At 52.3% G+C, this 13,407-nt stretch overlaps 1 protein-coding gene across 4 annotated transcripts; it reads right to left on the minus strand.

Moving 5' to 3' along the window:
- Window positions 1–472: 472 nt before the first annotated feature.
- Copz2 (COPI coat complex subunit zeta 2) lies at window positions 473–12,919 on the minus strand. Of its 4 annotated transcripts, XM_021642002.2 has the most exons (9): window positions 12,781–12,919; window positions 12,031–12,105; window positions 8,565–8,646; window positions 7,965–8,056; window positions 7,592–7,647; window positions 6,886–6,963; window positions 5,265–5,316; window positions 4,588–4,626; window positions 473–812 (listed from the first exon to the last, which is right to left on the minus strand). In XM_021642002.2, exons 1-9 carry the CDS (start codon window positions 12,880–12,882, stop codon window positions 765–767), a joined length of 624 nt encoding a protein of 207 aa, XP_021497677.1. In that variant the 5' UTR covers window positions 12,883–12,919; the 3' UTR covers window positions 473–764. The 4 variants fall into 4 exon arrangements, with proteins under 4 accessions (XP_021497677.1, XP_060242848.1, XP_021497678.1 ...); XM_060386865.1 differs by lacking the exon at window positions 6,886–6,963; XM_021642003.2 differs by lacking the exon at window positions 4,588–4,626.
- Window positions 12,920–13,407: the final 488 nt, after the last annotated feature.

Genomic DNA, 13,407 nt, shown 5'->3' on the forward strand with positions numbered 1-13,407 from the left:
CGCCCCCCCCCCCCCCCGATAGAGCCAGCAAGTTTATAGGGCTCTAGTGCCCGGGATATACGCCAAGATCGAAATTCCGTAGTCTCGGGCACGCCAGGAAAAATAGCCAAACTGTTCCTCAGTTTGTCAAAATAAGCCTGACTCCCTTTCTTTCTGGAGGCTAAGAATGGGGGGAAGGGGGCGACTCAAGGAATCCCTAGAGGAGCCCCCCTGTGTGTTCTGCACACACAAAACAGGGGTGCCGCTTATGCTCCCCTTTTCCTGGAAGAATATTATTCTTGTCACTGTGACTCCTACCAAGCCACACAGTCGTGTCTAGCCGCACACATGGAAGGAGCATCCTTCGCTGTGTTAAATCCTTCCCTTTTCCTTGATCCACCCTGACCCCACCCACAGGCATAGCCCACTCCGTAGCACGGGGAATCAGAAAAGATACATCACACACACACTTCCAAAGCCAAGAAAGGAGATCTTTGGCAAGAAACAGAAGTTTATTAAGGCCTAGGGCTTGAGAATGCCAGAGGTCCGAGGGAAAGCAGCTTTGCTGGTTCCCGTGGCCCCAGGGGAAGGCCGGGGTACTGAGCAGGGGTGACAGAGCTGGAGCCCAGCTTTTGCTTCTCGGAATCCCTGGCAGGAGACCTCAGGGATCAGTTCTGGGAGAGGCCTGAGAAGGCAGACGGGTCTCTTCTGTCTCTTGAGGTCTTGGGGCTTTTGCGGGGACTGGGAAAAGGCTCTCTGGGGAGGGTGCCTTGACTCCAAGGTCTTCATTTCAGTAAAGACCACTTAATTTGTTCCTTGGCTGACTGAAGAACCTGGGGCGAGGGTAGGATGTGGGGAGAAATATTTGAGGAGAATGTTAATCAGGTGTGCCTTTACTGGAGGTCCACGAGGGCGGCTCAGGAGCTCCGGGCACTAGGTGGCAGCAGCTTGCCTCTGCTTGGTTTAAAGGAGACCAGGCTCTGGAGGAAAAGGCAGGCCCAGCCGGCTGAGCTTGGCCAAAGCCCAAGCCTCTCCAACTGTGGGTGTGGCGCTGGCCCCTGCCTCCCCCAAGCCATGCCAGGCCTCAGTCATTCTCACAGTGCCATCACCAGGCAGAGACTGGGCCCAGGCTCAACCTTGCCTGTGCTCTTGACACTTGATACCTTAACAGACTTGCGATTCTGTCCTTGATTGGGGTGTGTTCTCAGCACCCCATGCCATTTGCTGATGCGGTGAAGCTGTCAGGTGTGTGTGCTCCTATGGCTAAGAACAACCATCTCAATCCAGTGTGTGCCCCATATCTTTACCAGTGTACAGACATGATGCCAGCACATCGGGAAAGGTGACCAGCCCCTCTGGGCATGAGCCTCCTCTGCCTCCCTCCCCCCACAAAAAAACATCCACCCCCACACTGAGTATGTCCCTTTCTCCTGCAATCTCCCTCCTTCCTGGGGACATGAAGCCCTCCCATCTCTACCATCTCTCCACATTTAATTTTATGCTCAACACTGTAAGTATTGTTTTTAAGATTTCCACAAATACTCAGGTGTGGTGCCTATGATTTCAGCTCCTGGGAATTTGAGGCTGGAGGATGATGAGTTCAAGAGCAGCCTGGGCTACATAACAAGGCCGTACCAGTCTTTTTTTTTTTTTTTTTTTTTTTTGAGACAGGGTTTCTCTGTGTCGTCCTGGCTGTCCTGAAAATCACTCTGTAGACCAGGCTGGCCTCGAACTCTCAAACTCAGAGATTCAACTGCTTCTGCCTCCCTAGTGCAGGATTAAATGCCTGTGCCTGGCTCACAGGCGTCTTTGTTCATTTAGAAAAATAGAAAATGTTTCTTGAGTTTGTGTGACTTAACTTTCTAGGCTCTTTCCATAGAAAGAACCATAGAACCATCCATGAACTGGTTCCTCTAGTTCTTTAAACAATTTTTTTACATTTATTTATTTATTCGTGTGTGTGTGTGTGCCTGTGTGTGTATGTGTGTCTGAATGCCACAGTGCATACACAGAGGTAAGAGGACACCTTGTGAGCCTAGCGTGGTGGCCCATGCCTTTGCTCCCAGCACTGGGGAGGCAGAGGCAAGTGGGGCTGAGGTGGGGATTGAACTTACGTCCTCAGGCTTGGCAGCATGGCCTTCATCCACTGAGCCATCTTGCCAATCACCTAATTCATATAGTTCTGGTTCTGTTCTTCTGAGAGCCCTAGAGACGCTGAGTAACTTTGCTATTCAACTTTTGCTGGTAAAGCGCAACCTAGGATGACTCTCGTGAATATGTGGGGTTTTGGTGGTGGTGGTTAGTTTTTGGTTTTGTTTGGTTGCTTTTTTTTTGTTTTGTTTTGCTTTGTTTTGTGACAGGATTTCTCCGGGTAGCTCTGGCTGTCCTGGAACTCGCTCTGTAGACCAGGCTGGCCTCAAACTCACAGAGATCTGCCTGCCTCTGCCGCTTCCTCCCCGAGTGCTGGAATTAAAGGTGAGAGATGGCTCAGAGGTTAAGGGCACTGGCTGCCCTTCCAAAGGCCCTGAGTTCAATTCCCAGCACCCACACGGTGGCTCACATCCATCTATCGTGAGATCTGGTGCCCTCTTCTGGCATGCAGGCAGAACACGGTATACATAATAAACAAATAAATCTTAAAAAAAAAAAAAAAAGTGTGTGTCATCACCACCCAGCTTGGTTTTGTTTTTGAAACAGTCTTGCTTTTTCCTCGCCTCCAAACCTGAAGTGCTAGAATCACACACACCGACACACCAAACTGTACCGCGCAAGGAATCACGCCCACAGCTTTGTGCCTAGTGAGCCCTCCACCACGCCCAGCTCCAACTGTCTTCCTCTTCCTTTCTTTTTCAAATTTTTCACTTGCATTGGGTGTTGAGTGTTTAGTCTTTTTTTTTTTTTAATTTGCATTTGCATGGGTGTTTAGTCTATATGCGCGTCTGTGTACCACACGTGTGCCCGGTGCCTGCAGAGGCCAGAAGACACCAGATTCCCTAGAACCGGAGCTACCAAAGGCTGTGAGCCACCATGTGTGTGCTTGGAATTGAACCCAGGTCCCCTGCAAGAGCAGCCAGTGTGATTATCACCGAGCCATCTCCTTAGCTCTCCCCAACTCGTGTCCTTGTCTGCTCTGCTCATCCACACTCCCCTTTAAAAATGTTTAAGGTTTGTTTTATTTTAATGTGTGTTTATGGAGAGATCAGCAAATACCTTGTGGGGGAGTCAGTTCTCTCTCAGGCCATCAGGCCCGAAGGCAAGTTCCTTACTTGCTGAGACATCTCAGTGGATTTTTTTTTTTTTTTTTTTTAGACAGAGTCTCATGTAGATCACTCTGGCCTCAACCTTGATGTGACTTTGAACTCCTGATTCTCCTGCCTCCACCTCCCAGGTGCTGAGATTCCCAGCTTGGTTTGTTTTATTTTAGATGAAGTCTCATGCTACAGCCCTGGCTGGACTGGAGGAACGGAACTCACTGTGTAGCTCAGTGCTGGGCCTTGAACTTGAGATCCTCCAGCCTCAGCCTTCCAAGGGCTGAGCCACTCCACCCTGCTCTTCCAGCCTCCTTCCACCCTGAAACCGCCATGCGGCTACATTCTTTTCCAGCAGAACACGAGGAAACATGGGGGACCAGAAGACAGATGGTGTGATGAGGGGAGTGCAGGGAAGTGGGGTGTCACATCTGGTGATCCCCCCTGATAAGGACTAACTTATGTAGGGAAGTTCATGAGACTAAGGACCCACTCTTCAGACAGTAACCAGAACACACACACACACACACACACACACTGCCAGATAGGAGTGTGCAGGTGTGTGGCTACTTTGGGCTACTTAGCGATGAGTACAGAAACCTATCATCAGGTGAAGAGGCCCTTAACAACCCAGCATGGCCCCCTGAGGCTAAGTGCTGAGACAAACTCCCACATGGCATCCTGTCCAGGTTAAGGGAATAGGAGGGATCTGAGCCTCCACATTGCTTCATCGGGGTAACAGATAACCCAGGCATTATCATCCGGGTAGTGAGTTCAAGGAGGAGATGAGGTGAGCAGGTGCTAATTCGCCCATCCATCTCTCAGTACCCACTTCCTAAGAGCTCAACAGCGTCCAGTGGCTCCTTCTGCCCCACACCTCTGATTTCTTTTATTCTCAAGACAAGGTTTCTCTGTGTAGCCTTGGCTGTCCTGGACTCACTTTGTAGACCAGGCTGGCCTCAAACTCGCAGAGATCTGCCTACTTCTGTCTCCCAGAGTACTGGGATTACAGGTGGGCACGCCTCTGGTTTCTTTTTCTTTCCTTCCTTCTCTTCTTCCTTCCTCCCTCCCTCCCTCCCTCCCTTCTTTCCTTCTTTTTAAGATTTAATTATTTATTATGTATACAATGTTCCGTCTGCACATCAGAAGAGGGCACCAGATCTCATTATAGATAGTTGTGAGCCACCAATGTGGTTTCTGGGAATGGAACTCAGGACCTCCGGAAGAGCAGCCAGTGCTCTTAACTTCTGAGCCATCTCTCCAGCCCCACCTCTGGTTTCTTAACATTTTCTCCCCTGGGGCACTGGGCTCTCCGTGTCCTTTAGCCTGTTTCTGGCCAAGGAAGATGCAAGGGGCTTACCTGGGCCACACTCTGCTCTGTTAGGCCACTGTCATCGGTCTGTGAGGGAGGAGAGTCACAGAGTGGAGTCAGGGCAGAGAGGAGTAGTTGAGCCAGAGAGGTGAAGGCTTGCAGGGGTGAGGGGTGTGGTCAGCATGGTGCAGAGCTGCACCTTATTCCTGCCTAGCAGCTGGAGGTGGAGGTCCTGCAGCCCGCCATTCGGGAGCCAGGACCCCCTCTGCTCCATCCCCCACTGCTGGGGATTAAACCCACGGTCTCACATGCTAGCCACGTGTTCTACCCCTGGGCAGCATCCTTAACCAAGCTGGGCGCCTTCTATTTGCGTGAAGGGAGGCCGGTAGAGGGAACTGAAGCTGGGGAAAGGTATCATCCAGACTTCGGACATGGAAAAGGTCAACCAGAGCAGAGGAGTCTAAGCACAGCCCCAGGGCAGCCCGCTCTCCAAGGTTGTCTCTGGGAGTCATTGTGAGGATTCAGTGACTTCTGCGCCCCAGGCCTCTCATTGGAGGATGAGGAGGAGCTTTGTTTTTGTGAGCTGGAAACTTCGCTCTTGGATGCCGAGTGGCTGGGCTCCCACCGGCTGAGCCCTGACAGCCTGCTGCCCGGGGAAGGACAAGGGTAGGGAAGACGGCAGAGGCAGTGTGGAAAAGATGGGGGTGGGGTACAGGAAGGCTTACCCTAAAATTCACTTTCTGGATCACTTGCTGGGGATCGCTCTCCAGAATCACACTACAAGATAAGGGAGAAGTTGGGGGTGAGTCAGTGACATGATCCCCCTCTGACAAGCCACTTTACACTCTTTAATATGTCCTGTGTCAACTCCAGGGGACCTTCCCACAGGTGGTCCTGGAGTCACATCCGGCCCTCCCCATGGGGGACTCGCAGCTTTGCTCCTTCTCCACTTTCTACTGTGGTCCACCTCCATGATCATCTCTGGGTGAAAGCTCAGCTGAGGGGCTTCGGAGATGGTACAACCGTTAAAGGTGCTTGCCAACGACCCAAGACAGACCCCCACAACCCACGTGGCAGAAGGAAAGAACTGACTCAACCAGTTATCCTCTGACCTCTGCACTCTGCTGTAGAATACACAGTAATCAATGATAAAGGTAAATAAACAGGTAAAAACAAAACAAAGCAAACAAAAAACCTGAACTGAGATCAGGGTAGCCCACTCAAGATGAGCAGATGCTGTTTGAGGAGGGGCTAGGTCTTCCTCACATTTAGAACCCAGCCATCAACACAACGCCAAGCAACAGCAGGAAGTTAATAAAAACAGGAAGAGGACTGAGGCATTCACAGTACCCCACCTCCTCGAGAACCCTGTTCCTAAGTTGGGCAGTACAGTGCCATGGAAAGAAGAGGAAAGAAATTCCTCTGCTAATTCCCTTGCTGTGTGCCCTCTGATAAATTACTAGAATCTCTGAGCCTCTAGTTCCTCCTCCATAAAATGGGTAGGTGTTTCAAAGATGCCCAGCACTGAGGCAAGAAGGCGAGGGGAGAGAAGACACTCAACAAGGTTGTTACCAGAGTCAGAGCTTTATCCTTCCCTGATTGTCCCCTCTTTCAAGGGATTCTACTAACCAACTTTTCTCATAAAGGTTCCCAATTGTCTTGGAGTCTGCTAGCATACTAATGGGAGGTAATATTTATTGAGGAGAAAGACAAAAAAAAAAAAAAAAAAACACCTCAAATTACCAATGAGAACTATGGGCTTTTTGTTGTTGCTGTTTATTTGGGTTTTTTGTTTGTTTTTCGAGACAGGGTTTCTCTGTGTAGCCTCGGCTGTCCTGGACTCGCTCTGTAGACCATGCTGGCCTCGAACTCCCATCGGTCTGCCTGCCTCTGCCCCCTGAGCGCTGGGATCACAGGCGTGCGCCACCGCGCCCGTCTGAGAATGTTGGGCTTTATATACTTCATTCTGTGGTAGTTTCTTTTTCTCCGTTTTACTGACAGGAAAAGTAGACCCAAGGAGAATGGGTGTTGTGTATCCAGCAGGCGTTGGAGGGGGGATACTCTGGCTGAGGTCCTAGAAACCAACCTGGATTTCCCCAAACTCAACCTATCCGGCTGACCGCCGACTGTAGGTGGCTATCAGGCTACCCTCCCGTTTGGCTTGACTTTGGCTGCTCGTGATTTGCCCCTCCATCCTCACGAGCAGGTTGGGATACATAGGAATAGGTAGGAGAAGGGCAGATGAGTTGGCCAGGGAGATAGGTGACCAGTATGTCCCCCCAGCACCGAGCCCACAAAGGCTATTCTGAGTATCCCTGACACCTCTTCTCCCAATCCCCTCCTCACCCGCCATCTACAATTTCATCCAGCACCAAGAAGGCTCCGTCCATGTTCTCCAGCAACCAGCGTTTCTCCACGTTCTTCCTGAGGGCAGACACAAGCACCTAAGCCTCCTAGTGGCCAAGGGGAACCAGGGGTCCTCTCTAAGGAAGGGCGCTCGTCTTCCTCTAGCACCCCTTCCTTCCCAGCAAGGCCAAGGCAGGAGAATAAAAGGCATTGGGAGCGGAACTGTTGCCAGGGAGTCCTAAGCACAGTGCAGTCTAGGCCGCGCTCCTGGAGTAGGAATCAGTAACTGACTGGGGGGTGCAGGGAAAACCAACTCTGAGTCTCAAGTTAAAAATACTGTTTATAAAGCCGGGCGTGGTGGCGCACGCCCGTAGCTCCAGCATTCAGGAGACTGAGGAAGGAGGGCTGGGCGGGAAGGCCAGTGTGGTCCACGTAACAAGACCTTCCTCTCCCCATCTCCCTGGCCTCTCTGCCCTCCCTGTGTTTGGAACTTGTGTGACCTCAGGCAACTCAGTGTCTTGAGTTGGTCATACCCTATGCTTGGCTCTGCCTGGGACAGCATGGAGGTGGCGGATGGGGGTTGGAGGGAGCCACTCTGGTTTGAAGACTTGCAGGGGTTGAAGGAGGACAGCAGGAGGAGCCTTGCCTCTGGGGCAAAGGGTAAGGCCTGGGGCCAGGGCCCTGGAGTGCAGAGGGCCTCACTTACCTTAAGATGTGGCTCAGGGAGTCAAACAGGCAGGCAAGAACAGACATGAGCATCAGCTGGGGAGGACAGCGTGGGAGGAGAGAAAGAGAAGAGCTGAAGCTTTGAGGTCCAAAGAAGGCCTCTGGGCTCCCTGGGTGGGCCAGACAGGAAGCACTCCTTTGTCACAGAGAGCTTGGCTAGAGGCTAGCAGCACTTTGACTTGAGGTGTGTGATGATTCCCAAGGGACCTACAGAACTTTCTGGATGTGCATTATTGCAGAGAGATCCATCCTGGCTGCCCTTCCCCACCCCCTCAGATCCTAGGGTACCAGTGAACCTCCAGAACCCACCTCCACCCCAAGACCCTTCCTGCCACCCAACCTCCTAAACTCACCTCATTCTCTGAGGAAGAGCCCACCACATACAGGAAGAGGTCAGTGCTGCTCTTGTAGACGATAGTCATGCCCCCAAAAAATGCGATCTCACCTAGAAGGAGGAAGGCTCTCAAATCAGCACACCCTCACCCCGGCCTTGGCTAGCGTGGTCTCCGCTCCCCAAGCCTCTCCCTTCATTTCCTACTTCCATTCCCACTACCACAGGCTACTCTGTGTTCTTGGTCCCATTCCATATGGCTTGAGAAGGCCTCCTGTTGAGGAGTCAACAAGCCCAGCTTGAGGCTGACCCACCCTCCATTCCATGCAATGCCCTGGGACCAGACTCAAGTGTGTGTAGGGGGCTCATAGCATAGCTGGCCTCCTCAACGGGGAGGACGAGGTGGGGGAGGGGGCGAGAGTAATGGGGAGTAAAGGTTGAAGGATGAATGAAAGAAGGGAGTGGAAAGCAGCTGGAGAGGAGAAGACAAAGAGCCTCAGAGGAGAGGGGAATGGCCTGTGGGTGGGGAAGGTCAACACGGACAGATGTGTCCAGATGGGGAAGATGACAGACGCTGTGCTCAGTCATCTGAGAGTTCCAGCGGAGGCTGGGCGGGCGTTACTTTCAGTGCGGCTGGTCTTGTTGAAGACATTTTTCTCGAAAACCATCTGCTCCTTCATGGAGGGAAATGTGTCATCATAATACTGTGAGAAAGAAAGGAGAGGCAATAGCCATTGCTTAGAGACAGCCCTGGCCTTGGGACCCGGATGGCTGAGCTGGACCTCCTTGTCACCTCCCTCCAGGCTCTGTCTGCTCCCTGGTCTCCATAAACAAATTCCAAGCAAAGAAAATCAAAGCAAAGAAACACTGAGAATGTTTGGGGTCTCCATCTGGTTATCTCCTTCCTTTCTTCCCTCCCTCCCTCCCTCCCTCCTTCCTCCTTCCCTCTCTCCCTTTCCCTTTCTTCCTCCCTTCCTCTCCACCTCCCTCTTTCTCTTCCTTCCTTCCTCTTGTAATTCTTTCTTTGTAGCAGTGCTGGAGGGCTTGCAAACTGGGACTTCACAGCTGGTAAAAAAGTTCTCTACCACTGAGCTGTCTCTCAGCTTCTTTTCACTTTTCCAGTTCATTTCCTTCCTTGAGGTGCTGGGTATGGCACCCAGGACCTTATGCATGCTAGACAAGTGCTTCGCCTGCTGCTAACCTACATTCTCTAGCCCCTGTCTTGATTATTTTATTTTATTTTTGAGACAGGATCTCACTGTGCCACCCGGCTGGCCTGGAATGGTCTATGTAGACCAAGATATCCTCAATTCTCAATTTAACTTCCTTCTTTCTTTTTTTCTTTTTCTTTTCTTCTCTTCTCTTCCTTCCTCCTTCCTTTCTTTTTCTCTTTCTTTCTTTCTTTCTTTCTTTCTTTCTTTCTTTCTTTCTCTCTGTCTCTCTTGCTTGCTTTGAGACAAGACTTCTCTGTGTAGCCCTGGCTGTCCTGGAGCTCACTCTGTAGACCAGGCTAGCCTTGAAAGGAAATCCACCTGCCTCTGCCTCCCAGAGGTGGGATTAAAAGGCATGTATCGGGCTGGAGAGATGGCTCAGCAGTTAAAAGCACTGGCTGTTCTTTCAGAGGTCCTGAGTTCAATTCCCAGCAACCACTTGGTGGCTCACACCCATCTATGATGAGATCTGGCGCCCTCTTCTGGCATATATGTAATGAATAAATAAAATAAATCTTAAAAAAAAAAAGGCATGTATCACCACCGCTTCGTCTTCAATTTCCTAGTATATAACGAGGGTAGGAGCTTCCAGGAGGAGGCCCCAGAAGCTCTGGCAATGCCATCCACCTTTGCCCATCTGCTGAAGCAAGACGTGGTCAGCTCAATTTTCCGCATTCGAGTTTTGCATTCAGTAGTCAACTCTGCAGGCCAGCTGACCGTCTCAGTGGCTCTGCTGTCTCCACCACAGTGAACAAGCTCATCTGAATGCTGTGAACACTGTCTCAGCTCTACCAAATTTAAAGGCTCTAACAGATTTAATAGCTGACTTAGATCTTACAGCTCGAATAGCTGGGTGTGGTGTCATATGCCTGGAATCCCAGCCCTTGAGAGAAAGAAGCAGGGGGATTAGGAGTTCCAGGCCGGCCTTGACTATATGAGACCCTGTCTAAAAAAAAAAAAAAAAAAAAAAGCTGGCTCACACATGTAATCTTTGCACTTGGGAGGCAGGATCACTGTGACTTCCAGGCTAGCCTGAGCTACACAGTAAGTTCCAGGCCAGCCTTGGTTATAGAGTGAGTCCTTATTTTCAAAAAAGAAATAAACAAAAACAATTAGGGGCTGATTGTGATGATGTTCTTTAGTCCCAGCACTCAGGAGGCAGAGGCTGGAAGATCTCTGAGTTCCAGGCTAGCCTGGTCTACAGAGTGAGTTCCAAGATGGCCAGGACTACATAGAGAAACCCTGTCTCAAAGAGAGAGAGAGAGAGAGAAGAAAAGAAAGAAAAAGAAAAATAGAAAAATAGACAAACAAAAAAGTTAGAGCAAGGCGTTCCATGCTTGCCTGTGATCTTGTACCCAAGAGGCAGAAGCAGGAAAAGCAGAAGTTTGAGGCCAACCTGGTCCACAACTCAACAAGACAAAGTAATTTTCTGCTACAGAAATATATTTCTGCTACGGTTAATTACATCAGTGACAGGAACATTATTTATTTATATCTATCGGGTTTTGTGGCTTTTTTAAAAAGATTTATTTGTTTATTATGTATACAATGTTCTGTCTGCCCGTACACCTGCATACCAGAAGAGGGCATCCGATCTCATTATAGATGGTTGTGAGCCACCATGTGGTTGCTGGGAATTGAACTCAGGACCTCCAGAAGAGCAGCCAGTGCTCTCAACCTCTGAGACATCTCTCCATACCCTTGTGTTTGCTTTTCAAATAGGTATTGTATGTATCCCCAGCTGTGTAGACAAAGCTGGCCTCACATTCAGAGGTTCATCTGCCTCTGTCTCCTGAGTGCCAGGTTAAAAGCACGCACCATTGCCTGGCCTTCAGTGCAGCAGGAATTTAGGGTGCCACAGATTTTTCTTTCTACATTTTTGTTTTGTTTTTTCGAGACAGGGTTTCTCTGTGTAGCCCTGGCTGCCCTGGAGCTCTATTTGTAGAACAGGCTGGTCTCGGACTCACAGAAATCCTCCTGTCTCTGCCTTCCCTCCCAAGTGCTGGGATTAAACGTGTCGGCCACTACACCTAGCTTTTTTTTTTTTTTTTTTTTTTTACATTTATTTATTTAGGGTGTATGCGTTGGGGGAGGCAAGTCTGGAGGCCAAAGGACCACGTGAGGGGATCTTTCCACCATGTGAATTCAGAATCCGACTCAAGCTGTTACGCATGGAGGCAAGCACCCTTTACCCACTGAACCGTCTGGTCTTCCCTGAGACTTAGCTTCAGATTTAGTTTCAGCTCGTCTCACCAGGGCCATGCAGGACAGGTGCCAGACAACCAAAAAGGAGTTCGAGGAAAACCACCTGGAGCCTCAGATCTAAACCCTGAGTCGGTGTTCGCGGTGAGACTAACCCCGTGACCCCAGGAAACCTAGTTAGCTTCTCTACACTTTATCTTCTGCATCTCTGAAGTTCAAGAGCAGGACTACAAGGCCGCCCGAACCCCACCCGACTCTAAATCACTGTGCTAAGTCCTTTGCGTTTACCAAGCTAAAATACAAAAGCACACAGGTCGCTTTTGTATTTAGGGACTCTGGATTCCTAGGTCCCGGGCTCAGCTCTCCACTGATCCCTTTGGTGGAGCAGCTCACACCCAGGGGGCAGCTGGGCAGAGCAAGGACAGGGAGAGGACACGTCAGGAAACAAAGAGTAGAGACAGCAGGGACTCCCCTGACCCACCTGCCCGCCCGCCAGGCGCCCTTAGATTGATAAGGTATAGCGTGGACAAACTGACTTCTTCTATAGAACCTAGGCGGGGCTGCTCTGCCATCCAGAAGGCCGAGTTTCTTCTATAGGAGCCAAATGGGCTGGGTGGGGACCGCTTTTCTTGGACGTGTGGCACTGTCTTCAGGGTTCTTGCGGTGAGGGCTTACCTTGGCCAGCAGCCTTCTCCCGTCATTATCTAGGATGAAGACAGCCTTGATGGTGTAGAGAGAAGGTTCCTGAAACTGACACGGGGAAGGAACTCCTGACTCAAAGCGGCTCTAGGGAGCCAGCTAACCTCCAACCCACAGCTGGTTCCAGCCCAACCCCGTGCCACATGGACCGTTTCCGGTGCCCACTCCACTCCCAGGCAGAGGTTCCACCGCAGGTCCGAGGAGCGGCCGCTGAGTCCGCTGGGTGCAGAAAGTCCTACCGGACCCAAGTTCTGTCATGCACTGACTGCTCCAGAGCCCGAGTCGGAGTGTATCACAGAACCTGGGCCCGGGGAACAGCGGCGCCGAGAGCCTCCACGCGTCCAGCTGACCCCCAGCTCCAGAGCGCGGCCATCACCCCGGGGCAAGGGAGCCCAACCAGACCACCTCGCCACTCCCACTCCCCCCTCGTCCCGCCAGCCCTCCACCCCCGTCCCCGCCGCCCCAGCCAGTCCCCATCACTGCCGCAAGTTCCCCAGAACTTAAGCTCCCTCCCCCCACCACGAAGTTCTCCACTCCGGCCAGGCCTCCTCGCTCCTGCGCTCCGGGACAAACTTTTTCTCCCCTCCCTGGGCCCGGACTCCTTCTCGGCAGGGACGGCGCAAAGTTCCCAGCGCGGGAGCCCTAGGCAAATCGGCTGTCGTTCCCCCCCCCCGACCCCCTTCCCAGTCCTGCCGCCCCGGGGACCCCGCACTCCGTGCTCCGTACCCGCGGCTCCGCGGCTCGGGGGGGTGGCGCTGCGCCCCCGGCTTGGGTGGCCGAGGCCCCCTCCCCCGGGTGAGGACGTGGCCAGGCCTCCGGCCGCTGCATTCCGCTCGCTGCCTGCACTGACAGCGCCGCCCCGCCCCGCGTCCGCCCCCCACCGCGACGCGGCCCCCTCCGCCCAGTCCTGCGTGGCTGGCCGCGGGGACGCGGCCCCCTCTGCCGGGCCGAGCTTTGCGTGGCCCGGCCCCCACGCCGCAGAACCTCCTCTCCCCACCCGGCCCCTCTCCCCGCTTTCTGCCTCTTCTGGCCTGGGGGGGGGGAGGGGGGCCTAGAGGTCTCCACGTGGCTGAGCCTGAATCTCAGGTAAGGCTCACTGTTTGCTCAGGACATCTTATTCCGAGTCACCCTTTTGGACCTCAGGACAGGGCCGGTCAGTGAGGCCAGGTGGAGCCCCCTCGGTGGAGAAGAGTCCTCCCCTTCCTCTCAAGCTACTTGGGAAAAAGAGCCCTGGGCTGAAGGACACCTTCCCCCAGACTTTTTCAGGACCCAGAGGTGGGTGAGGCGAGTAGCACACATCTGTGATGCAGCCTGAGCCCGTGGACCATGCTGGTCAGAGTGCTTGGGCGGTGA

The sequence above is a fragment of the Meriones unguiculatus genome, chromosome 7 (assembly GCF_030254825.1).
Source record: "Meriones unguiculatus strain TT.TT164.6M chromosome 7, Bangor_MerUng_6.1, whole genome shotgun sequence".
Classification (NCBI taxonomy): domain Eukaryota; kingdom Metazoa; phylum Chordata; class Mammalia; order Rodentia; family Muridae; genus Meriones; species Meriones unguiculatus.